General features: G+C 38.4%; 1 protein-coding gene across 1 annotated transcript; it reads left to right on the top strand.

The window, feature by feature from the left end:
• Window positions 1-349: 349 nt before the first annotated feature.
• On the top strand, window positions 350-26,316 carry LOC132562668 (carnitine O-palmitoyltransferase 2, mitochondrial-like). The gene is made up of 15 exons (XM_060227422.1): window positions 350-493; window positions 2,303-2,346; window positions 2,921-3,126; window positions 11,979-12,038; window positions 12,499-12,602; window positions 12,963-13,096; window positions 13,661-13,774; window positions 16,390-16,487; window positions 16,607-16,753; window positions 17,062-17,182; window positions 17,582-17,778; window positions 19,552-19,721; window positions 21,306-21,534; window positions 23,482-23,673; window positions 24,954-26,316. The coding sequence occupies exons 1-15, from the start codon at window positions 431-433 to the stop codon at window positions 25,100-25,102; spliced, it is 2,028 nt and encodes a 675-aa protein (XP_060083405.1). The 5' UTR covers window positions 350-430; the 3' UTR covers window positions 25,103-26,316.
• The last annotated feature ends 545 nt before the right edge of the window (window positions 26,317-26,861 follow it).

The raw sequence follows: 26,861 nt of genomic DNA, 5'->3' as shown, positions 1-26,861 counted from the left end.
TGCGATGTGTCCTCTGTCGCTCACACAGCTGATGTTTCTTTGGTACAGTTGGAAGCCGCGTTCCATTCATGTAAGGAATGTGTTTTTCCTTGTTCTTACACACATAGATGAGTCTTTTTTTCGAAACCCCCTGGACCAAAAGAACAAATCATCGGCAGTTTGTAGGATTTTTGTTTAAAGACAGTATAATTTAAAACCAGATTTTGAAACATGGTCATCTGACAATCCGAACAATCCGGATTAGGGAAAACCCGCTTTCCGTTTCATAAAATAGTCCTTACTGATAACTTCCGGCTCGAGATGCCGGCTGAGTTGTAAATAACGATCTTCCTAGTAACTACAGTTTTGGAAAGTTCAAAGTCCATCAATTATCTATTGATATATATTTTTTTAAAAATAAGCTGTAGCCAATTATTCAGGAGGGAAAAGGATGTTCAGGGTACATGTGAAAACACTTGCAACCAAATGCACTCGTCTACACCAAGTGAAACAGGTAACATTCAACCGACATTCCCTATTCATTTATTACATTTCCATGCTTATTCGACCGTAACGTTGAAAATTCCAACATTTACCAGCACATTTACTTGAAAGGGTTATATTAACATTAAGTATATTTTTATAAGTTGTTCGTTTAAGCTGTAACATGAATACCGTTTTTACCTTTACCAGTCGGTAGTATTTTGTACAATCCTTGGCGCATTAGTTTCGGACCTCTTAAAAACCGTATCTCGCTAGCTATGCTATGTTGATGAATTGCACCAAACAAATACATAAATCAGTCGAATTGTTTTCGTACTCTTAAATCTAATTTTTAAAACCTTACCAGTGAAACATCAGTGTTTTTCTTTAAAATAATCCAGTCTGATACGACCTCGAATTCGCGCAACTGAAATGACCGACAAAATTTGATGACACCATGACATCTAAGAGACAATTGAGTTAGCTTGCAGTGGCTCAGAAGTACACATCAATCAAATGAAATGAATTGAATGGGAATGACATTTTGATAAAAAAAAGAGGGTAAAAACTTAAATCATGGTACAAAATGGTGGATATTTGCGTTTCTGCAGGGACGTATAATGGTTTCTGTATGCATCTTTTCCAAAGGGTTAGATTCAAGATTTCATTTTTTTGTTGATTAATAATAAACTCATTTGTTAATTCAATCAGAAATTAGTCACATGTGCATGTTTGGACTTTCTTAGTCAACGAATTGTCAGGAGTTATGGCCTATCATTCATGGTTGATTTGATGTAGTTGACAAACAATAACAAGACCCTGACATTTGTGGACATATTGATGGGATATTTTATCATAACAGGGAGAATGTTTGATAAGTAAAAAAGTTGTATAAAGAAAAATACCCCAATTTGCCAATGAAATATATACTCTTCATGTTTTATGGTGCATGAATTTTTCACTTCTGAATACATGACATGTTACAGCAAACAAAACCGTATGGGCGTGAGGTCACGCAAGTTAATAGTTCATGTGATACAGTCCATTTAGTCCAAAATACATAACATTCCGCAGGGTGTTATATTGCATGTATATTACAGTGTCATCAACCTCTAATGTAAGTCATCAAACATCTGGTCTCAGCCCGACAGGGTGTTTTAAAGGGTCATCTATGGAAAAGACCCAATCATCAATTCTATTTCATATAGTTTTCACATCGGTATATTAAGATGTTCTGTGTTATGCTTGAACACAATTTTTACTATGATAGACTCCAAGATTGTTCTTTGAAATTTGTAAGTACTGTTCAATATAATATGATTTCCAGTGATTCTAGCGCGATTTAAGCAGGTGAGAATATGACAAACGTCAGGTTGACCTGACAAAATTAGACAAGTGTGGGACACTGATATTGTATCATAAAGCATTTAAGATTGTGTAGCATTTGCTAACTTGCAAATGTATAATTAAAGAATAGGCTGAAACAAGACATAAATAAACTTCTCAATACCTTCGTTCTAGTTTATGTTACCTCCCTAAATTACTGTCTCTCAACAACAACATACAACTGAAAACTACAGCTTAAATTTCAGGTCATCAAGTTGTATCTTAACGAACCAAAACTATGTCTTAACACAGTAACTTGGCTATTTTTCATAGAGTACTATGTCTGGTTTTCAGAACATCAAAAACTAAAAGCAACATGTTTGGGAAGCGGGGTATTTATGTCTCTGATTTTAATTCCATTATTCTAGTTTGTAAAGAGCTGCGCTTTAATTAGTCATTGTATCAAAAATGTTTTGTGATTTCACATTGTAATGGTATGAACTCTATTTTAAAGGTGGCAAACCAGACCTTTAGAAATGGACCTCGGGCTGTTTACAGGTAAAAAGATCCCTTACAGTTATATGCAGCATATGTGATATTTCTAATTCTATGGTAATTCTTATACTCAGGTTTTATTTCTGGTTTGGAATGGGGCCCTTTTGTCTTATTCTAGAAAAAAATTCTGAACTATGAAGGAAAATTTCAGGCGTAAATTGCAAGTTTTGAAACTCAGCTTAGATATTTCACTTGAGAATGGGGCCCATTATTGGCTCTAAAAAAGCTCCTGAGAAAAACCCTGACATTGTATAAGTAAAGTGTTTTTAGTTAAATTTAATGTCATACAATATTTTTCATACTGTGGAGCTAATTGGCATGGATATTAAATTTTGTGCAATGAAATCTTCAGCACTCTCCAATATTGGTGTCCACGCAGCACACATGCATATGATTTTCATTTTCTGATCAATTTTTCTTATTCACAATAAAATAGTTGAAGTGTATTAAATTTGGTGCAATCCTCAGTGACAAGAAATATATCTAGATTAAATCCCCCATGTATATAACCAACGATATATAAAATGTATGTGTTTTATTAGCCAAAAATATGACTTTTTTGATATTATATTTAAAGTACAAGCCCTGGGTCAGACTGGGAGTATCTACAACGGAGTGTTATACCAACTGACTACTTTCAAGATAGTCTACCTCGGTTAGCCGTTCCCAAACTAGAGGCAAGTTGTGATAATTATCTGGAGTCTCAGCAGGTCATTCTTACACAGAAAGAATGGGAAGATACACAAGATCGTACCATCAAATTCATGGCAGAAGATGGAAAGTGTAAGTCTGTATTTGTACTACTCAATTTGGTAATCATTTATTCCATGTAGGTTTTTTTAATTCAACGTGGGAGATCCAGTTATTGGGTATGCAAAGGGAAAAGTGACTGCTACAGATTAGACAGTGTAGTTATAGACAGAGAGAGAGAGAGATAGGAGGATTCAGAGGGAACAGTGACTGCTACAGATTAGACAGTGTAGTTATAGACAGAGAGAGAGAGAGATAGGAGGATTCAGAGGGAACAGTGACTGCTACAGATTAGACAGTGTAGTTATAGACAGACAGAGAGAGATAGGAGGATTCAGAGGGAACAGTGACTGCTACAGATTAGACAGTGTAGTGGTGGACAGAGAGATAGGAGGATTCAGAGGGAACAGTGACTGCTACAGATTAGACAGTGTAGTTATAGACAGAGAGATAGGAGGATTCAGAGGGAACAGTGACTGCTACAGATTAGACAGTGTAGTTATAGACAGAGAGAGAGATAGATAGGAGGATTCAGAGGGAACAGTGACTGCTACAGATTAGACAGTGTAGTGGTGGACAGAGAGATAGGAGGATTCAGAGAGAGAGATTAGACAGTGTAGTTATAGACAGAGAGATAGGAGGATTCAGAGGGAACAGTGACTGCTACAGATTAGACAGTGTAGTTATAGACAGAGAGAGAGATAGATAGGAGGATTCAGAGGGAACAGTGACTGCTACAGATTAGACAGTGTAATGGTGGACAGAGAGAGAGATAGGAGGATTCAGAGGGAAAAGTGACTGCTACAGATTAGACAGTGTAGTTATAGACAGAGAGAGAGATAGGAGGATTCAGAGGGAACAGTGACTGCTACAGATTAGACAGTGTAGTGATAGACAGAGAGAGAGAGATAGGAGGATTCAGAGGGAAAAGTGACTGCTACAGATTAGACAGTGTAGTTATAGACAGAGAGAGAGATAGGAGGATTCAGAGGGAACAGTGACTGCTACAGATTAGACAGTGTAGTGGTGGACAGAGAGAGAGATAGGAGGATTCAGAGGGAACAGTGACTGCTACAGATTAGACAGTGTAGTTATAGACAGACAAAGAGAGAGATAGGAGGATTCAGAGGGAACAGTGACTGCTACAGATTAGACAGTGTAGTGGTGGACAGAGAGAGAGAGATAGGAGGATTCAGAGGGAACAGTGACTGCTACAGATTAGACAGTGTAGTTATAGACAGAGAGAGAGATAGGAGGATTCAGAGGGAACAGTGACTGCTACAGATTAGACAGTGTAGTTATAGACAGAGAGAGAGAGATAGGAGGATTCAGAGGGAACAGTGACTGCTACAGATTAGACAGTGTAGTTATAGACAGAGAGAGAGAGAGATAGGAGGATTCAGAGGGAACAGTGACTGCTACAGATTAGACAGTGTAGTTATAGACAGAGAGAGAGATAGGAGGATTCAGAGGGAATAGTGACTGCTACAGATTAGACAGTGTAGTTATAGACAGAGAGAGAGATAGGAGGATTCAGAGGGAACAGTGACTGCTACAGATTAGACAGTGTAGTTATAGACAGAGAGAGAGAGAGATAGGAGGATTCAGAGGGAACAGTGACTGCTACAGATTAGACAGTGTAGTTATAGACAGAGAGAGAGAGATAGGAGGATTCAGAGGGAACAGTGACTGCTACAGATTAGACAGTGTAGTTATAGACAGAGAGAGAGAGATAGGAGGATTCAGAGGGAAAAGTGACTGCTACAGATTAGACAGTGTAGTGGTGGACAGAGAGAGAGAGAGATAGGAGGATTCAGAGGGAACAGTGACTGCTACAGATTAGACAGTGTAGTTATAGACAGAGAGAGAGAGATAGGAGGATTCAGAGGGAACAGAGACAGCTACAGATTAGACAGAGAGAGAGAGACAGGAGGATTCAGAGGGAACAGTGACTGCTACAGATTAGACAGAGAGAGAGAGAGATAGTTATGCTAGACAGAGAGAGAGAGAGATAGGAGGATTCAGAGGGAAGAGAGAGATAGGAGGATTCAGTGACTGCTACAGATTAGACAGTGTAGTTATAGACAGAGAGAGAGAGATAGGAGGATTCAGAGGGAACAGTGACTGCTACAGATTAGACAGTGTAGTTATAGACAGAGAGAGAGAGATAGGAGGATTCAGAGGGAACAGTGACTGCTACAGATTAGACAGTGTAGTTATAGACAGAGAGAGAGAGAGATAGGAGGATTCAGAGGGAACAGTGACTGCTACAGATTAGACAGTGTAGTTATAGACAGAGAGAGAGATAGATAGGAGGATTCAGAGGGAACAGTGACTGCTACAGATTAGACAGTGTAGTTATAGACAGAGAGACAGGAGGATTCAGAGGGAACAGTGACTGCTACAGATTAGACAGTGTAATGGTGGACAGAGAGAGAGATAGGAGGATTCAGAGGGAACAGTGACTGCTACAGATTAGACAGTGTAGTTATAGACAGACAGAGAGAGATAGGAGGATTCAGAGGGAACAGTGACTGCTACAGATTAGACAGTGTAGTTATAGACAGAGAGAGAGAGAGAGATAGGAGGATTCAGAGGGAACAGTGACTGCTACAGATTAGACAGTGTAGTTATAGACAGAGAGAGAGAGAGAGAGATAGGAGGATTCAGAGGGAACAGTGACTGCTACAGATTAGACAGTGTAGTTATAGACAGACAGAGAGACAGGAGGATTCAGAGGGAACAGTGACTGCTACAGATTAGACAGTGTAGTGGTGGACAGAGAGAGAGAGATAGGAGGATTCAGAGGGAACAGTGACTGCTACAGATTAGACAGTGTAGTTATAGACAGAGAGAGAGAGAGAGATAGGAGGATTCAGAGGGAACAGTGACTGCTACAGATTAGACAGTGTAGTTATAGACAGAGAGAGAGATAGGAGGATTCAGAGGGAACAGTGACTGCTACAGATTAGACAGTGTAGTTATAGACAGAGAGAGAGAGAGAGATAGGAGGATTCAGAGGGAACAGTGACTGCTACAGATTAGACAGTGTAGTTATAGACAGAGAGAGAGAGAGAGAGAGGAGGATTCAGAGGGAACAGTGACTGCTACAGATTAGACAGTGTAGTTATAGACAGACAGAGAGAGATAGGAGGATTCAGAGGGAACAGTGACTGCTACAGATTAGACAGTGTAGTTATAGACAGAGAGAGAGAGAGATAGGAGGATTCAGAGTGAACACAGACTGCTACAGATTAGACAGTGTAGTTATAGACAGAGAGAGAGAGATAGGAGGATTCAGAGGGAACAGTGACTGCTACAGATTAGACAGTGTAGTTATAGACAGACAGAGAGAGATAGGAGGATTCAGAGGGAACAGTGACTGCTACAGATTAGACAGTGTAGTTATAGACAGAGAGAGCGATAGATAGGAGGATTCAGAGGGAACAGTGACTGCTACAGATTAGACAGTGTAGTTATAGACAGAGAGAGAGAGATAGGAGGATTCAGAGGGAACAGTGACTGCTACAGATTAGACAGTGTAGTTATAGACAGAGAGAGAGAGAGAGATAGGAGGATTCAGAGGGAACAGTGACTGCTACAGATTAGACAGTGTAGTTATAGACAGAGAGAGAGATAGATAGGAGGATTCAGAGGGAACAGTGACTGCTACAGATTAGACAGTGTAGTTATAGACAGACAGAGAGAGATAGAGGATTCAGAGGGAACAGTGACTGCTACAGATTAGACAGTGTAGATATAGACAGAGAGAGAGTCTGAAATCCAGTGTAGTTATAGAGAGAGAGAGAGAGATAGGAGGATTCAGAGGGAACAGTGACTGCTACAGATTAGACAGTGTAGTTATAGACAGAGAGAGAGAGAGAGATAGGAGGATTCAGAGGGAACAGTGACTGCTACAGATTAGACAGTGTAGTTATAGACAGAGAGAGAGATAGGAGGATTCAGAGGGAACAGTGACTGCTACAGATTAGACAGTGTAGTTATAGACAGACAGAGAGAGAGATAGGAGGATTCAGAGGGAACAGTGACTGCTACAGATTAGACAGTGTAGTGGTGGACAGAGAGAGAGAGATAGGAGGATTCAGAGGGAACAGTGACTGCTACAGATTAGACAGTGTAGTTATAGACAGAGAGAGAGAGAGAGATAGGAGGATTCAGAGGGAACAGTGACTGCTACAGATTAGACAGTGTAGTTATAGACAGAGAGAGAGATAGATAGGAGGATTCAGAGGGAACAGTGACTGCTACAGATTAGACAGTGTAGTTATAGACAGAGAGAGAGAGAGAGATAGGAGGATTCAGAGGGAACAGTGACTGCTACAGATTAGACAGTGTAGTTATAGACAGAGAGAGAGAGAGAGATAGGAGGATTCAGAGGGAACAGTGACTGCTACAGATTAGACAGTGTAGTTATAGACAGACAAAGAGAGAGATAGGAGGATTCAGAGGGAACAGTGACTGCTACAGATTAGACAGTGTAGTTATAGACAGAGAGAGAGAGAGAGATAGGAGGATTCAGAGGGAACAGTGACTGCTACAGATTAGACAGTGTAGTTATAGACAGAGAGAGAGAGAGAGATAGGAGGATTCAGAGGGAACAGTGACTGCTACAGATTAGACAGTGTAGTTATAGACAGAGAGAGAGAGAGTGACTGCTACAGATTAGACAGTGTAGTGGTGGACAGAGAGAGAGATAGAGTGACTGCTACAGATTAGACAGTGTAGTTATAGACAGAGAGAGAGAGAGAGATCGGAGGATTCAGAGGGAACAGTGACTGCTACAGATTAGACAGTGTAGTTATAGACAGAGAGAGAGATAGATAGGAGGATTCAGTGACTGCTACAGATTAGACAGTGTAGTTATAGACAGAGAGAGAGAGAGATAGGAGGATTCAGAGGGAACAGTGACTGCTACAGATTAGACAGAGTAGTTAAAGACAGAGTGAGAGATAGACAGGAGGATTGAGAGGGAACAGTGACTGCTACAGATTAGACAGTGTAGTTATAGACAGAGAGATAGGAGGATTCAGTGACTGCTACAGATTAGACAGTGTAGTTATAGACAGAGAGAGAGATAGATAGGAGGATTCAGAGGGAACAGTGACTGCTACAGATTAGACAGTGTAGTTATAGACAGAGAGAGAGATAGGAGGATTCAGAGGGAACAGTGACTGCTACAGATTAGACAGTGTAGTTATAGACAGAGAGAGAGAGATAGGAGGATTCAGAGGGAACAGATACAGATTAGACAGTGTAGTTATAGACAGACAAAGAGAGAGATAGGAGGATTCAGAGGGAACAGTGACTGCTACAGATTAGACAGTGTAGTTATAGACAGACAGAGAGACAGGAGGATTCAGAGGGAACAGTGACTGCTACAGATTAGACAGTGTAGTTATAGACAGAGAGAGAGAGATAGGAGGATTCAGAGGGAACAGTGACTGCTACAGATTAGACAGTGTAGTTATAGACAGACAAAGAGAGAGATAGGAGGATTCAGAGGGAACAGTGACTGCTACAGATTAGACAGTGTAGTTATAGACAGAGAGAGAGAGAGAGATAGGAGGATTCAGAGGGAACAGTGACTGCTACAGATTAGACAGTGTAGTTATAGACAGAGAGAGAGAGAGATAGGAGGATTCAGAGGGAACAGTGACTGCTACAGATTAGACAGTGTAGTTATAGACAGACAGAGAGACAGGAGGATTCAGAGGGAACAGTGACTGCTACAGATTAGACAGTGTAGTGGTGGACAGAGAGAGAGATAGATAGGAGGATTCAGAGGGAACAGTGACTGCTACAGATTAGACAGTGTAGTTATAGACAGAGAGAGAGAGAGAGATAGGAGGATTCAGAGGGAACAGTGACTGCTACAGATTAGACAGTGTAGTTATAGACAGAGAGAGAGATAGATAGGAGGATTCAGAGGGAACAGTGACTGCTACAGATTAGACAGTGTAGTTATAGACAGAGAGAGAGAGAGAGATAGGAGGATTCAGAGGGAACAGTGACTGCTACAGATTAGACAGTGTAGTTATAGACAGAGAGAGAGAGAGAGATAGGAGGATTCAGAGGGAACAGTGACTGCTACAGATTAGACAGTGTAGTTATAGACAGACAAAGAGAGAGATAGGAGGATTCAGAGGGAACAGTGACTGCTACAGATTAGACAGTGTAGTTATAGACAGAGAGAGAGAGAGAGATAGGAGGATTCAGAGGGAACAGTGACTGCTACAGATTAGACAGTGTAGTTATAGACAGAGAGAGAGAGAGAGATAGGAGGATTCAGAGGGAACAGTGACTGCTACAGATTAGACAGTGTAGTTATAGACAGACAGAGAGAGATAGGAGGATTCAGAGGGAACAGTGACTGCTACAGATTAGACAGTGTAGTTATAGACAGAGAGATAGGAGTATTCAGAGGGAACAGTGACTGCTACAGATTAGACAGTGTAGTTATAGACAGAGAGAGAGAGATAGGAGGATTCAGAGGGAACAGTGACTGCTACAGATTAGACAGTGTAGTTATAGACAGAGAGAGAGAGAGAGATAGGAGGATTCAGAGGGAACAGTGACTGCTACAGATTAGACAGTGTAGTTATAGACAGAGAGAGAGATAGGAGGATTCAGAGGGAACAGTGACTGCTACAGATTAGACAGTGTAGTTATAGACAGACAGAGAGACAGGAGGATTCAGAGGGAACAGTGACTGCTACAGATTAGACAGTGTAGTTATAGACAGAGAGAGAGAGATAGGAGGATTCAGAGGGAACAGTGACTGCTACAGATTAGACAGTGTAGTTATAGACAGACAAAGAGAGAGATAGGAGGATTCAGAGGGAACAGTGACTGCTACAGATTAGACAGTGTAGTTATAGACAGAGAGAGAGAGAGAGATAGGAGGATTCAGAGGGAACAGTGACTGCTACAGATTAGACAGTGTAGTTATAGACAGAGAGAGAGAGAGATAGGAGGATTCAGAGGGAACAGTGACTGCTACAGATTAGACAGTGTAGTTATAGACAGACAGAGAGAGAGAGAGTGGTGGACAGAGAGAGAGATAGATAGGCGGATTCAGAGGGAACAGTGACTGCTACAGATTAGACAGTGTAGTTATAGACAGAGAGAGAGAGAGAGATAGGAGGATTCAGAGGGAACAGTGACTGCTACAGATTAGACAGTGTAGTTATAGACAGAGAGAGAGATAGATAGGAGGATTCAGAGGGAACAGTGACTGCTACAGATTAGACAGTGTAGTTATAGACAGAGAGAGAGAGAGAGATAGGAGGATTCAGAGGGAACAGTGACTGCTACAGATTAGACAGTGTAGTTATAGACAGAGAGAGAGAGAGAGATAGGAGGATTCAGAGGGAACAGTGACTGCTACAGATTAGACAGTGTAGTTATAGACAGACAAAGAGAGAGATAGGAGGATTCAGAGGGAACAGTGACTGCTACAGATTAGACAGTGTAGTTATAGACAGAGAGAGAGAGAGAGATAGGAGGATTCAGAGGGAACAGTGACTGCTACAGATTAGACAGTGTAGTTATAGACAGAGAGAGAGAGAGAGATAGGAGGATTCAGAGGGAACAGTGACTGCTACAGATTAGACAGTGTAGTTATAGACAGACAGAGAGACAGGAGGATTCAGAGGGAACAGTGACTGCTACAGATTAGACAGTGTAGTGGTGGACAGAGAGAGAGAGAGATAGGAGGATTCAGAGGGAACAGTGACTGCTACAGATTAGACAGTGTAGTTATAGACAGAGAGAGAGAGAGAGATAGGAGGATTCAGAGGGAACAGTGACTGCTACAGATTAGACAGTGTAGTTATAGACAGAGAGAGAGAGAGATAGGAGGATTCAGAGGGAACAGTGACTGCTACAGATTAGACAGTGTAGTTATAGACAGAGAGAGAGAGAGAGAGGAGGATTCAGAGGGAACAGTGACTGCTACAGATTAGACAGTGTAGTGGTGGACAGAGAGAGAGAGATAGGAGGATTCAGAGGGAACAGTGACTGCTAGAGAGAGAGAGAGATAGGAGGATTCAGAGGGAACAGTGACTGCTACAGATTAGACAGTGTAGTTATAGACAGAGAGAGAGAGAGAGATAGGAGGATTCAGAGGGAACAGTGACTGCTACAGATTAGACAGTGTAGTTATAGACAGACAGAGAGACAGGAGGATTCAGAGGGAACAGTGACTGCTACAGATTAGACAGTGTAGTTATAGACAGAGAGAGAGATAGGAGGATTCAGAGGGAACAGTGACTGCTACTGATTAGACAGTGTAGTTATAGACAGAGAGAGAGATAGGAGGATTCAGAGGGAACAGTGACTGCTACAGATTAGACAGTGTAGTTATAGACAGAGAGATAGGAGGATTCAGAGGGAACAGTGACTGCTACAGATTAGACAGTGTAGTTATAGACAGAGAGAGAGAGAGATAGGAGGATTCAGAGGGAACAGTGACTGCTACAGATTAGACAGTGTAGTTATAGACAGAGAGATAGGAGGATTCAGAGGGAACAGTGACTGCTACTGATTAGACAGTGTAGTTATAGACAGAGAGAGAGAGATAGGAGGATTCAGAGGGAACAGTGACTGCTACAGATTAGACAGTGTAGTTATAGACAGAGAGAGAGAGAGAGATAGGAGGATTCAGAGGGAACAGTGACTGCTACAGATTAGACAGTGTAATGGTGGACAAAGAGAGAGATAGGAGGATTAAGAGGGAACAATGACTGCTGCAGATTAGACAGTGTAGTTATAGACAGATAGAGAGATAGATAGGATTATTACTATGACCAATTTCATATACATTTCTTCTGGTATTAACCATTGACTGTCTTGTTTGATTTCAGATTTGCAACAACAGCTACGGAAATTGGACCAGAGAAACAAACATACGAGCTATGTTTCCAGTAAGTTTTAATACCTTTACAAAGTTGAAATTGCACCAATTAATAAATTCAAATTACAGGGATTTCTGATTGGTCAGGGTGATGTCTAAATTATGTAAATGTAATGACTGCCTCTTAAAAGGTACAATCTAGACTTACTTAACCAGTGTTAGGTTGTGTATGCTTTAAATCCATAATTTTGGCATATCTTCTATTACATAGTGAATGTATTCGCTGGGACAAATGTCAAATATTTAATTTTGTTTTTGTGTGTAGTTATGAGTGTTTTCTTTCAAATTGAAATATTTCTTTTCTCAAATCATTTGTATGGGATATCTTTAATCTATGTAGTTGTGCTCAAACATAGACATTCAACAAGTTCCGAAAAATCTAGGCCTTTTTTTTTTTTTGTTTTACTGTCTTGATTGTATTTTGATTAATGAAATCCTGATTATTAAACAGATTTTTTTTTATCTTTCAGAACCATGGTTTGACATGTACCTTAAATCTCGTCTTCCTATTGTATTGAACTTCAATCCGTTCATGTCCTTTGTTGATGATCCTAAGCCCGAATATCGTACCCAGGTAGGTAGCATTTTCTTATCTATGAAAACATATTTGTACTGGACAGAAACAAAATAGAAGACATTATTTCAACAACTTGTTTTAAAACATCCAATTTAGATATCATTTAGACATCTGAGATAATTTCAACCTTTTTTCATCTTTTTTTTTCTGTCTTTACTAAAAGTAAGAGATTTTTTTTCTGAGCATTTTGATTGGTGTAATTTTATTCTGTTTTAACTGTTATTTTTAGAAATTGGACGTATTTGAATAGAATAAAGCAGTCATAATTAATAACTTGAAAACTGACGATAAATAATTCTACATATTTGCATGACATTTATGCTTTTTTAACTGTTCTGGAATATGTTTTGATTTCAGTTATTAAGATCAACAAACATGATCATATCTTCTTTACGATTTCTTAAATCGTTGAGCGAGAATATTTTGGAACCTGACGTTTACCATCTGAAACCTGAACAAACCAAAAATGAAAAATTTGATAACTTTTGCAGGTAATTATTTAATGAAATATATGACATTTAGGCTGCCACAGGTTAATTCAGTTTTGTCTTTTTTTTTTTTTTTTCATTTTTATTTTCAAGGAATAAGAGAATCAAAATTTTCTCAAATCAGGCTGTCTTTTCATTCTACATGTCATCTTGTCTGTCCACCGTAATGCTGCTAATTGTCTCAATCAACTAGGAAATGTTTGTTATTGATAGAACATACATGGGTTTTTGTGAGAGGCAGTAACAGGCAGTTTTCACTCAATCACCTGAAATCTGTTTACATTGTATATTGCATGGAAATTTATTATATTTAAGATACATACTTTAAATAACATAAAAATAAGGTTTGTTTGTTTTCATTTGATGTTCATAATCATCTGGTTATTATTAAAAATCATGTGATTGCATTAAATGTGTTATTTTTGCTGTGAGAGTTTAAATCTGGTGATTAATGTTTTAATAAGGGCTTGCATAGAGATATGATAAATCCTATTGAAATGCCAGGTTTTATATCCCTGGTAATACAAACAAGAAATAGTAATGGAAAGTAATCTATATCTGTTTTAGAAAAATGCCAAAAAGATTTGCCTGGCATGGAGCATTGTTGCACAGTAGAAAAAGTGCATTTCCATTGGATATGAGTCAATATGGACGCCTTTTCAACTCAACGCGAATTCCCAAGTAAGTTTCATAAGTTTTATCAATCAATGGTGAATAAATTCCACATATATCAGTACTCTTCCCTTCCCCCTCCAGAAAAAAGGCTCTAAAACTCGTATCTTGTGAATTTCACATTTAAGATAAAAAATTTAACATATTTTCCTTTAATTGATATGGCAGGTACACATAACCACATTGTTTATCTGAGGAGTTTGTGTCTGACTGTAATGTCTATAATTTTGTACAGATAACCACATTGATTATCTGAGGAGTTTGTGTCTGACTGTAATGTCTATAATTTTGTACACATAACCACATTGTTTATATGAGGAGTTTATGTTTGACTGTAAATGTCTATAATTTTGGACACATAACCACATTGTTTATATGAGGAGTTTGTGTCTGACTGTAATGTCTATAATTTTGTACAGATAACCACATTGTTTATATGAGGAGTTTGTGTCTGACTGTAATGTCTATAATTTTGTACAGATAACCACATTGTTTATATGAGGAGTTTGTGTCTGACTGTAATGTCTATAATTTTGTACACATAACCACATTGTTTATATGAGGAGTTTGTGTCTGACTGTAATGTCTATAATTTTGTACAGATAACCACATTGTTTATATGAGGAGTTTGTGTCTGACTGTAATGTCTATAATTTTGTACACATAACCACATTGTTTATATGAGGAGTTTGTGTCTGACTGTAATGTCTATAATTTTGTACAGATAACCACATTGTTTATATGAGGAGTTTATGTCTGACTGTAATGTCTATAATTTTGTACAGATAACCACATTGATTATCTGAGGAGTTTATGTCTGACTGTAATGTCTATAATTTTGTACAGATAACCACATTGATTATCTGAGGAGTCTGACTGTAATGTCTATAATTTTGTACAGATAACCACATTGATTATCTGAGGAGTTTGTGTCTGACTGTAATGTCTATAATTTTGTACAGATAACCACATTGATTATCTGAGGAGTTTGTGTCTGACTGTAATGTCTATAATTTTGTACAGATAACCACATTGATTATCTGAGGAGTTTGTGTCTGACTGTAATGTCTATAATTTTGTACAGATAACCACACTGATTATCTGAGGAGTCTGACTGTAATGTCTATAATTTTGTACAGATAACCACACTGATTATCTGAGGAGTTTATGTCTGACTGTTGTCTATAATTTTGTACAGATAACCACATTGATTATCTGAGGAGTCTGACTGTTGTCTATAATTTTGTACAGATAACCACACTGATTATCTGAGGAGTTTATGTCTGACTGTTGTCTATAATTTTGTACAGATAACCACATTGATTATCTGAGGAGTCTGACTGTTGTCTATAATTTTGTACAGATAACCACATTGATTATCTGAGGAGTTTATGTCTGACTGTAAATGTCTATAATTTTGTACAGATAACCACATTGATTATCTGAGGAGTTTATGTCTGACTGTTGTCTATAATTTTGTACAGATAACCACACTGATTATCTGAGGAGTTTATGTCTGACTGTTGTCTATAATTTTGTACAGATAACCACATTGATTATCTGAGGAGTCTGACTGTTGTCTATAATTTTGTACAGATAACCACATTGATTATCTGAGGAGTCTGACTGTTGTCTATAATTTTGTACAGATAACCACACTGATTATCTGAGGAGTTTATGTCTGACTGTTGTCTATAATTTTGTACAGATAACCACATTGATTATCTGAGGAGTCTGACTGTTGTCTATAATTTTGTACAGATAACCACATTGATTATCTGAGGAGTCTGACTGTAATGTCTATAATTTTGTACAGATAACCACATTGATTATCTGAGGAGTCTGACTGTTGTCTATAATTTTGTACAGATAACCACACTGATTATCTGAGGAGTTTATGTCTGACTGTAATGTTTAGTTGTATGATTTGGGGGGTTGATGTTAAGTGGTTGTCCCAGTTCCGGCTTATTCAAAGTAATTTCGTTCTTGTCAATACATTGCTAGCCATGTACGAAGGCATGTAACACACATTTCTTTATATATTAATTCTCTGTTCAGTGATGTTAGGGTAGATAATGTTTCATTGTCACTGATAACCAGAAATATAGTGAAATTAGATCCCCCACCAATATTACCAACTATACAGTAAGGAATGTTAACCTGAAATATATTTATAGAGTGTACAAAATTGTTAACCTTAAATATATTTATAGAGTGTACAAAATTGTTAACCTGAAATATATTTATAGAGTGTACAAAATTGTTAACCTTAAATATATTTATAGAGTGTACAAAATTGTTAACCTTAAATATATTTATAGAGTGTACAAAATTGTTAGCCTTAAATATATTTATAGAGTGCACAAAATTGTTAACCTTAAATATATTTATAGAGTGTCCAAAATTGTTAACCTTAAATATATTTATAGAGTGTACAAAATTGTTAACCTTAAATATATTTATAGAGTGTACAAAATTGTTAACCTTAAATATATTTATAGAGTGTACAAAATTGTTAACCTGAAATATATTTATAGAGTGTACAAAATTGTTAACCTTAAATATATTTATAGAGCATACAGACGTATTAAAGTTTAAAAGAAACTATTTTATAAACATTGCAGAGAGGGTAAAGATGAGTTCCTAACAGTTCCAGATGCCAGACACATGTTGGTGATAAGAAATGGTCACTTTTATGTGTTTGATGTATTGAATGATGAAGGTGAGTGTGTTGGTTATTATATTGAAGTAAGTGTAAATTTCTAGAATGAGCCTATTAGGTCTATTTCATCAATCTGACATTACTTCCAGTATTAAGATATATTTATCTTGTGTTTCTAGATCATATCAAGAGCCCGGATAAGATAATGGCTCACATCCAATATATTCTTCAAGATAATCGTCCTCCTCCCGAGTTCCCTATTGGCTACTTCACAGCCGAGAACCGTGACAAATGGGCAGCTTACCGTGAACAACTACTAGCCACTGGTCAGTTGTGTTCATAAGGAATCAAATAAACATCAGTCATTTTGAAATTATTATTGAATTTTTTAGAAAATCCTATTTGTTTTACAATACAGCTGTTGTCTAATTAAAGTTTAACGAGAATATTTTCTTACAATATTTAATTTAGAAATTTTCTACGATATTTGATTTAGAAATTTTTTATGATAATATTTATAACTAGTAATCCTCTTTACTCCATTGTTTTCCTTTCATATTTTCATATTGGAATTTTTGTTTTATTAATGAATTTTTTGTTTGTTTTGAAAATTACTTTTTCACTCTGTGTCAAGGTAATGGTGCTGCCCTGAACAAAATTGACACTGCCTTATTTGCCTTATGTTTGGATGACGAGAACTCGGTCGAACCTAACGATGTCACAAGACGGTTCCTTCATGGCGATGGCATGAACAGGTTATACACGTTTTACTGAAGTAGCCTTGAATCGGCATGGCCATGATATCCTCTTATGTTCATTCCATCATTGAAAAAATCCCAGAAAACTATAGATGTCACTGTGATTAATGTAGAATATTGATTAATAGTCCTTTTGTCATTTCTGAAAGAGAATGTTTGAAATCAGTGAAAATTAATCCCTCACAAAAATGAATGATTTTAAAGTATGTGATAAATTCCAAACACACTGGTTATAGAATTTGGATGATATTGAAAGTTTTGTATCTGTTTTGGATAGACAGACATCTGTGTCAACATCAGAAATCCTTGGAGATGGTGTATTTTACTCATTTTTGACACGATCTAATGTGCAAATTTGATCCAACATTAATTTTTGATATTAATTCTTTTGATAAGGTGGTTTGACAAGAGCTTCAGTTTGATTATGACCCCAGACTCTAGGGCTTGTGTAAATTTTGAGCATGCCTGGGGAGATGGTGTCGCAGTGATGCGATATTTTAATGAAGTCTTCAAGGATTCTACAGAAAACCCATTCGTACATCCTTCAACTCCGATCCCAGATGCTGGTTCTGATGGTGCTGTACAGAGACTTGGTAAGAAGTCTGTGATTGTATCTGTGTTTGTGACTGTTATCGATTACATCACTTCTATAATTGATATATTATAGCATATCGATAAGGAAATAAACAGTGCCCATAAAAGGTAATAATTCCATGATTTTTAGTTATAGTTTCATTATAAATACTTACAAATGTTGTATAGCAGTATCTTACAGTCAGCCCATGCTTTTCTTTGAGACAAGAGAATATTGCTCTGTGTTAAAGCCTAAGTATTTGTCCCGAAAATTATAGCTTTGAATCAGCCCCACAGGAGTCAGAGGCTCCCTACCCCATGGTGGTTTGTGTTTTTTGGGGAGCTGAGAAACAGGCTGGTCTGTGCTGCAATGGTTGTCCTCAGGCAAGGCGCTTTACCCAAACTGCTGAGGATGACAGGCAGTAGGCCTCCTGTGTGTTGTACAGTGACGGAGCCACCAGAAATTATAAGGAAATCCCACATCTGGATGATCCTGGCAGTTCTCAGGACAGTAAACCCAATACACTTGTGGTTTTGTCACTGTATTAACTTGAGTCAGATCTTTAGAAGTGTTTGTCCTCTGACTTATTGCTTTAAGTCATAATTATTTGTTCATGGACTTCAAATGATTATAATTGGAGTACTTGTCCCTGGCCTTATTGTATTGAATCATAACGGGAGTACTTGTCCCTGGCCTTATTGTGTTGAATCATAACGGGAGTACTTGTCCCTGGCCTTATTGTGTTGAATCATAATGGAAGTACTTGTCCCTGGCCTTATTGTGTTGAATCATAACGGGAGTACTTGTCCCTGGCCTTATTGTGTTGAATCATAATGGGAGTACTTGTCCCTGGCCTTATTGTTTTGAATCATAATGGGAGTACTTGTTTCTGACCTTGTTGTGTTGAATCATAATGGGAGTACTTGTTTCTGGCCTTATTGTGTTGAATCATAATGGGAGTACTTGTCCCTGGCCTTATTGTGTTGAATCATAATGGGAGTACTTGTCCCTGGCCTTATTGTGTTGAATCATAATGGGAGTACTTGTCACTGGCCTTATTGTGTTGAATCATGATGGGAGTACTTGTCACTGGCCTTATTGTGTTGAATCATAATGGGTGTACTTGTCCCTGGCCTTATTGTGTTGAATCATAATGGGAGTACTTGTCCCTGGCCTTATTGTGTTGAGTCAGCACTGAAATGTTCGTCCGTGGAGTTATTTGGTTGAATCAGAATTTAAGCACTTATCTCTGAGCTTATAGCGTTTGATCAGAATTTAAGTTGTCTGTGCACCAAGAGGAATCAATGTGCCTGTACATATAAATGTAACCTGTATTCATAGTAGGGAAAATGGCCGATAACAGGGCAATCACACTGACACATTTTAGATATCTATATCATATTATCATAATTTGTGATAATAAATTGTCTGTTGGGAAATCTATTGTTGTTAGGTCATTAAATCAGCACAGTTTATGTTGTAAACATTTATTGTGACTTAATCCAAATAAAGCTCCCTTACTGTAAAATCAAATTTTATTGGTTTCCCGAATTTATCCATTTTCGTTGGCACTTGGTGAAATTTTGCCCACCAAACCTGCTAGTGTTATAATCTACATTGATCTGTTTATTATTTCATGGATCTGTAAATTAGGGCATTTATCCACAAATTCAATAACAATAAATCCACAAAAATATTTACAGTAACCACATTATAACATTACATCAATATACTCATATCCTAAATTATTATTTATTTATTAAAAAAATGTCTGTGTCCCACTGTGTTTAAGAGTTTGAGCTTGACACAACACTTAAGGAAGGGGTCCAGAATGCCAAGGCTAACTTTGATGCTCTTATTGGATCACTTGACCTACACCATCTGGAGTATGACACCTACACCAAGGACTTTGTCAAAGCTAAGAAGATTAGTCCAGACTCCCTCATGCAGCTTGCCATACAGGTAGGGGTTTGTTTTGATGGAGGATTAGTCCAGACTCTCATAAAGAGCTTGACATACAGGTAGGGGTTTGTTTTGATGGAAGATTAGTCCAGACTCTCATAAAGAGCTTGACATACAGGTAGGGGTTTGTTTTGATGGAAGATTAATTGAGATTCTCTTACAGAGCTTGACATACAGGCAAGGGCTTGTTTTGATGGAAGATTAATTGAGATTCTCTTACAGAGCTTGACATACAGGCAGGGGTTTGTTTTGATGGAGGATTAGTCCAGACTCTCATAAAGAGCTTGACATACAGGTAGGGGTTTGTTTTGATGGAAGATTAGTCCAGACTCTCATAAAGAGCTTGACATACAGGTAGGGGTTTGTTTTGATGGAAGATTAGTCCAGACTCTCATAAAGAGCTTGACATACAGGTAGGGGTTTGTTTTGATGGAAGATTAATTGAGATTCTCTTACAGAGCTTGACATACAGGTAGGGGTTTGTTTTGATGGAAGATTAATTGAGATTCTCTTACAGAGCTTGACATACAGGCAGGGGCTTGTTTTGAAAGATTTTATTGAGATTCTCTTACAGAGCTTGACATACAGGCAGGGGCTTGTTTTGATGGAAGATTAATTGAGATTCTCTTACAGAGCTTGACATACAGGCAGGGGCTTGTTTTGATGGAAGATTAATTGATCTTCTCTTACAGAGCTTGACATACAGGCAGGGGCTTGTTTTGATGGAAGATTAATTGAGATTCTCTTACAGAGCTTGACATACAGGCAGGGGCTTGTTTTGATGGAAGATTAATTGAGAATTCTCTTATCCTTGAATTATTAGGGGCTTGTTTTGATTAAGATTAAAATGTCTCTTACAGAGTACAGGCAGGGGCTTGTTTTGATGGAAGATTAATTGAGATTCTCTTACAGAGCTTGACATACAGGCAGGGGCTTGTTTTGATGGAAGATTAATTGAGATTCTCTTACAGAGCTTGACATACAGGCAGGGGCTTGTTTTGATGGAAGATTAATTGAGATTCTCTTACAGAGCTTGACATACAGGCAGGGGCTTGTTTTGATGGAAGATTAGTTGAGATTCTCTTACAGAGCTTGACATACAGGCAGGGGCTTGTTTTGATGGAAGATTAATTGAGATTCTCTTACAGAGCTTGACATACAGGCAGGGGCTTGTTTTGATGGAAGATTAATTGAGATTCTCTTACAGAGCTTGACATACAGGCAGGGGCTTGTTTTGATGGAAGATTAGTTGAGATTCTCTTACAGAGCTTGACATACAGGCAGGGGCTTGTTTTGATGGAAGATTAATTGAGATTCTCTTACAGAGCTTGACATACAGGCAGGGGCTTGTTTTGATGGAAGATTAATTGAGATTCTCTTACAGAGCTTGACATACAGGTAGGGGCTTGTTTTGATGGAGGATTAGTCAGTATTCTCTTACAGAGCTTGACATACAGGCAGGGGTTTGTCTTCATTAAAAAAGAATTGATTTTCAACTACCTAAAGGCAACAAATTACATTGCATGTTTGTTATCAAAATCTTGACCTAGTGCATAAGTAACAGAAGTCTTGTCTTTCATTTAGATGGCATATTACAGGCAAAACAGGAAGTTTGTTGCCACATATGAGTCCTGCAGCACAGCTGCCTACAAACATGGCCGCACAGAGACTTTGCGATCAGCTACAATGGCTACCAAGAAAGCTACAGAGATGATTGTTGATCGAGGCAACAAGGAGAGCCCTATGGACCTCTACAAAGCTTTAGTTGATTGTTCTTGGACACATGGGGATCTCACAAAGAAGGCTGCTATGGGTAAATTATCCCTTAATATCATTTTGTTTCTTTTATAGCTGTAAAGCAATAGGAAATAGATTCTTCCTCAAAATCTTTGTAATGGATTAGTTCCAATATCCAATCTCATTAACCTGTATATGGGTGTTCCTCTTATTGTTCTTTCTCTTTTTTTCTTGTATGCTTCCACCTGTTCCTTCTCCTTGTCTTGATCCTTCACTTTTTGATGCCATCCTCTTCCTCGGAGTTCTCCACCTTTTTCTTTTACCTCCTGCATCTCCTCTTGTATGTCCTCCTCCTCCTCCTCCTGCTTCTCTTGCTGCTCCTCAACATTCTCTTCTTGCTCCTCAACCTCCTCCTCTTGCTCCTCAACCTCCTCCTCTTGCTCCTCCTCCTCCTCTTGTTCCTTCCCCTCCTCCTCTTGCTCCTTCACCTCTTCCTCTTGCTCCTCCTCCTCCTCTTGTTCCTTCCCCTCCTCCTCTTGCTCCTTCACCTCCTCCTCTTGCTCCTCCACCTCCTCCTCTTGCTCCTCCACCTCCTCTTGTTCCTTCACCTCCTCCTCTTGCTCCTCCACCTCCTCTTGTTCCTTCCCCTCCTCCTCTTGCTCCTTCACCTCTTCCTCTTGCTCCTCCTCCACCTCCTCTTGCTCCTTCACCTCCTCCTCTTGCTTCTCCTCCTCCTCCTCCTCTTGCTCCTCCACCTCATCTTGTTCCTTCACCTCCTCTTGCTCCTCCACCTCCTCTTGCTCCTCCTCCTCCTGCTCCTTCACCTCCTCCTCTTGCTCCTCCACCTCCTCTTGCTCCTCCACCTCCTCCTCCACCTCCTCTTGCTCCTCCTCCTGCTCCTTCGCCTCCTCCTCTTGCTCCTCCACCTCCTCCTCCACCTCCTCTTGCTCCTCCTCCTGCTCCTTCACCTCCTCCTCTTGCTCCTTCTCCACCTCCTCTTGCTCCTTCACCTCCTCCTCTTGCTCCTCCACCTCCTCCTCTTGCTCCTCCACCTCATCTTGTTCCTTCACCTCCTCTTGCTCCTCCACCTCCTCCTGCTCCTCCACCTCCTCCACCTCCTCTTGCTCCTCCACCTCCTCTTGCTCCTTCACCTCCTCCTCTTGCTCCTCCTCTTGCTCCTTCACCTCCCCCTCTTGCTCCTCCACCTCCTCCTGCTCCTCCACCTCCTCCTGCTCCTCCACCTCCTCTTGCTCCTCCACCTCCTCTTGCTCCTTCACCTCCTCCTCTTGCTCCTCCTCTTGCTCCTTCACCTCCTCCTCTTGCTCCTTCACCTCCTCCTCTTGCTCCTTCACCTCCTCTTGCTCCTTCACCTCCTCCTCTTGCTCCTCCTCTTGCTCCTTCACCTCCTCCTCTTGCTCCTCCTGCTCCTCCACCTCCTCTTGCTCCTTTACCTCCTCCTCTTGCTCCTCCACCTCCTCTTGCTCCTTCACCTCCTCCTCTTGCTCCTCCTCTTGCTCCTTCACCTCCTCCTCTTGCTCCTCCACCTCCTCCTCTTTCTCCTCCACCTGCTAATCCTGTTCATGATCCTCTTCCCAAAGAACTTAGTTCTCAATGTTGTACAATTTTTTTTTTGTCATGTACATTTTTCTTGTCTTTGTCTTTCTCCTCTTAGTCCTTGTCATTCTCTTTTCCTTCTGATAGTTGTCATCCTCCCCTGTCTGATCTCTGTCTTTATCCTTGTAATCATCCTACATCTTCTCCTGATTGCTCTGCTAGTCCTCCTCCTGGTTCCCATTCCATCATCAGAAATCTCCTGATTTCCTTTTCCTTCTTGCCCTATCCTCCTCCTCCTGGTATCCTGGTCATCTTGGTCCTTCTTGTCCTCTTCCTTGTCCTGATCCTCCTCTTCTCCTCTCTCTGGGTCCTTATCCTCATAGCCCTTTCCCTCCTAATCCTCCTCCTTATGGTCGTCTTCATCGAATGGATAATCATTCATTTTGCATAACCTTATTATATTACACAGGGCAGGGATTTGACCGTCACCTTTTTGCACTAAGGACACTTGCTGAGGAAGAGAATTTTTTCCCTCATAAGATATTTACAGACCCAAACTATCAGAAGATCAATCACATCATCCTTTCTACCTCTACTCTCTCCAGTCCAGCAGTCGTTATCGGAGGATTCGCCCCAGTCACCCCAGATGGATTTGGTATAGGTATGTGTTATCTGCTGTCTGTGAGTATGGCCATCAATGTTCCTCCCTTTTCTCAGATGTTGAGATTTGAAAACACGTTCATGACAATAAATATATTACAATATATGATATATAATTTTTAATACTTAAAGGTTCTGTAGGTTGTATGATTTAACGCAAACTTTAGTGTAGTAGATATAGGTCAAGGTCATTTCTTTTTGCAAACTTTGTTGGGCTTCACCCTAGGGGCATACCAGCCAAATATCAAAAGTTGTTTAAAGAAAAAAGTTGATGACGGACATCGGATGCCACACCATGGCATAAACTCACTGGAGGCAGGAGAGCCTAAACTGTTATCCTGTATGAAACTTCTGATTTTTTGTTATTAAAAAAAAAATGTATTCGTGTATAACTTGTCATTCATAAGACTTGGGTCATTTTCTGGTCGAAATGGTTAAAGCAGAACAGGACTTAACTAAAATAAACATGCACCTATTCCCAGTGTTGGAAATGTTCTTCATTTACTAGGTAGCTCACAGTTATAACATTTCCTGAAATATGTCTGTACAATAGACCTTGTATCATGCCGAAACTGTACATGCCAAATTTCCGCAATCCAGTGTCCTAATCATGTTTTGCTTGTAGTTACAGTGGGTCAAATTATTTTAACCACTTTTTGAAAGCAGCCTTGTATAATGTGTTGGGTTTTTTTCACTCAAAATTGAAAAAATAAGTAATTACTTAGATGTTGTTTCTGTTAATGGATTCAAATTCTTTTGAACATGGTGTTGGGAAACCAGTCACCAGAAACAAAGATACAGAAAAGAATATATTGTCAATACTTAAAGAGGAGATCACTTTGATATACTTATTCCTGTGATGTTGACGGCACACATGTACATACAGCTCATAAAGCTACAACTCTCCAATGAAATTTTCTACTTAACAAATCCTAAATCTGTTGCATTGCGGCACTCACCATCTAAATGTCCCATAGCACTTTTCAGGTAATTCTTTTACCTGAATACTAAAACCGAAATGTAAGATATGTATATATAATATGTACCTTCATACAGTTCAATAAGTATTGGTTTTTTTTTTTTGGTAACACATTTTATCATCCGTTTTTTGGTCTCTCAAGATGATTGTAACATTCAGAAGTACTGGAAGTGATATATTAATTTAGAAATATTTAGTTGTGTAATTCCCAAATTTATGAAAGAAGAAAAAAACTTGTTGGAGGAATAATATTTGATTTTTTTTATATAAACTTTTTGATGACATCGTCTTTATATTTACAGGATATTCCATTGAGAGTAATAGAATTGGATTTAACGTCACCAGTTACCCACCAGCAACAAATGTACGAGAATTCATTGACTGTTTACGAGTAAGTCTTGATGACTTACACGATGTAATGATGAAGACCAGTCCGAGAAGTTCCTCATGAATATAACTTTTAACATAGATGTCCTGCTGAGTGTTGATGATTTTGTGTTGAAATTATTCAGAAAATTCATACAGAACAGAAGTGTTGCTACAGATGTCTTGTGATCGTTCATGATGATCTTCATGGATATAACTGTTACCATTGATATCCTGTTAAATATTCATTACCATATTTGGATGGCTGATGAATATTGATATCTTTAATGAATATTCATATCTTTTTAAATATTCATGATCATGGTGGGATGACTGATGAATATTAATATTTCCAGTGAATATTCATGTTAATTTAAGTTTAAATAAATGTGGTTAGAAGTATATTCTTAATAGTGTTGGACTTGACTTGTGGGATAAAGCAGTCAGATATACTTTATAAGGTGTGCTTGAAAGAAAAAAAATGTGGTTTTTTTTTTATAGAAAAAAATGAAGGTAGGAAACTGAAAAACCTTTTTTTAATTTAATTTCAACAATTGATTTAAAAAAAAACCAAGTGATTGTTGATGCATTCGTCTTGATTTGAAAAGTGATTTCTTGGCCACAGATGGTTGAATCCTGAACTCATACTTGTGGTTTGAATATGTTCTGCTGAACTCACCTAAAAAAGTTTTTTTTGTGTTTTTTGTTTTTGTTTTGTCATTGATAATGTATTGTGCAATTGAAGTGTTAGCGATACAATTTGAACATAAACGCTGGAATTCTGTTACGACGAGTCAAAATTAGGTATGCCTTTATGAAACATTTTCATGACTTCATAGCAATTGATTGCAGTGTGCCATATCTGGTTATCTTAGTTTTCAAAATGGGTCAGACTTTCAATCACAACCATATTTCAAACTTCTTGAAAAATTCTGGCAAATATTTCTAATATATACTATTTTGATACGGCATATCCTCATAATGAAGCGATTGAAATGAATATTTGTGTAAGTAATCTGTAATGCTGTTCTCTTTTCTTATTCCATTTTGACAACTTTCAGTATGACTGTTTTGTACATGTATGTTAGTGTATATAGAAAGACCTATGTACCAGAATAGAAATTTAAACTGTGATATTACCTGTAATTCTACATACTGTTGAGAAACAAATAGGAACATTTATTCGTTGTGAAGATATTTTTTGTCTTCTTATCAACGTTTAAAAAAATGACTTTGAATGTTCTTACAAATGGGGAAATTGCGGTACATATACCTATTAATAAAGTGCTCTGTTGAATAGTTCTATATTTTGAGTCTTTTGTTGCCCTCTGTATGAGCTGTTTTATTAAACTGTTTTTAGATTTTTCTATCATCATGAAGACACCCTTCCAGGTTTGAAAAGGATTTTAAGAAAATGGTTTCAAGATGGCCGTCTTGAATTCAGATAGTTAAATACATAACTGTATTTTGCTGTTGTTACTTTTGAGAAATGCTTGGTACAATTTTCTGAAATGTTACAAGATTGATACCATTATGGTATATCTCTTGACCCTATGTTTAATTTTGTAACCAATATCAAGAGAATGATAACTTCCAACTAGCCCTTTTGATTTTTAGATACAAAATTTATTAATATTACTGTAATTTGTCTGCAACAGACCCAGGGTGCCATTATTTTTGTTTTGTTATTAAGGAAGCAGATTGGCTACTATTAGGCTAATTACTTAATGATTTGTGAAATAGCAAAATATATACACGAGTAGACTTATTATCAGGCATAGACTTCAATAGCTGGATAAAACATTACATGGAGATTTCTCAGTGAGGACTTGCTGAAATTTCAT

Source organism: Ylistrum balloti, unplaced genomic scaffold, assembly GCF_031769215.1.
Source record: "Ylistrum balloti isolate Yb309-2 unplaced genomic scaffold, AGI_CSIRO_Ybal_v1 Utg371478, whole genome shotgun sequence".
Classification (NCBI taxonomy): domain Eukaryota; kingdom Metazoa; phylum Mollusca; class Bivalvia; order Pectinida; family Pectinidae; genus Ylistrum; species Ylistrum balloti.
This window is presented reverse-complemented; position numbering and strand designations above follow the sequence as displayed.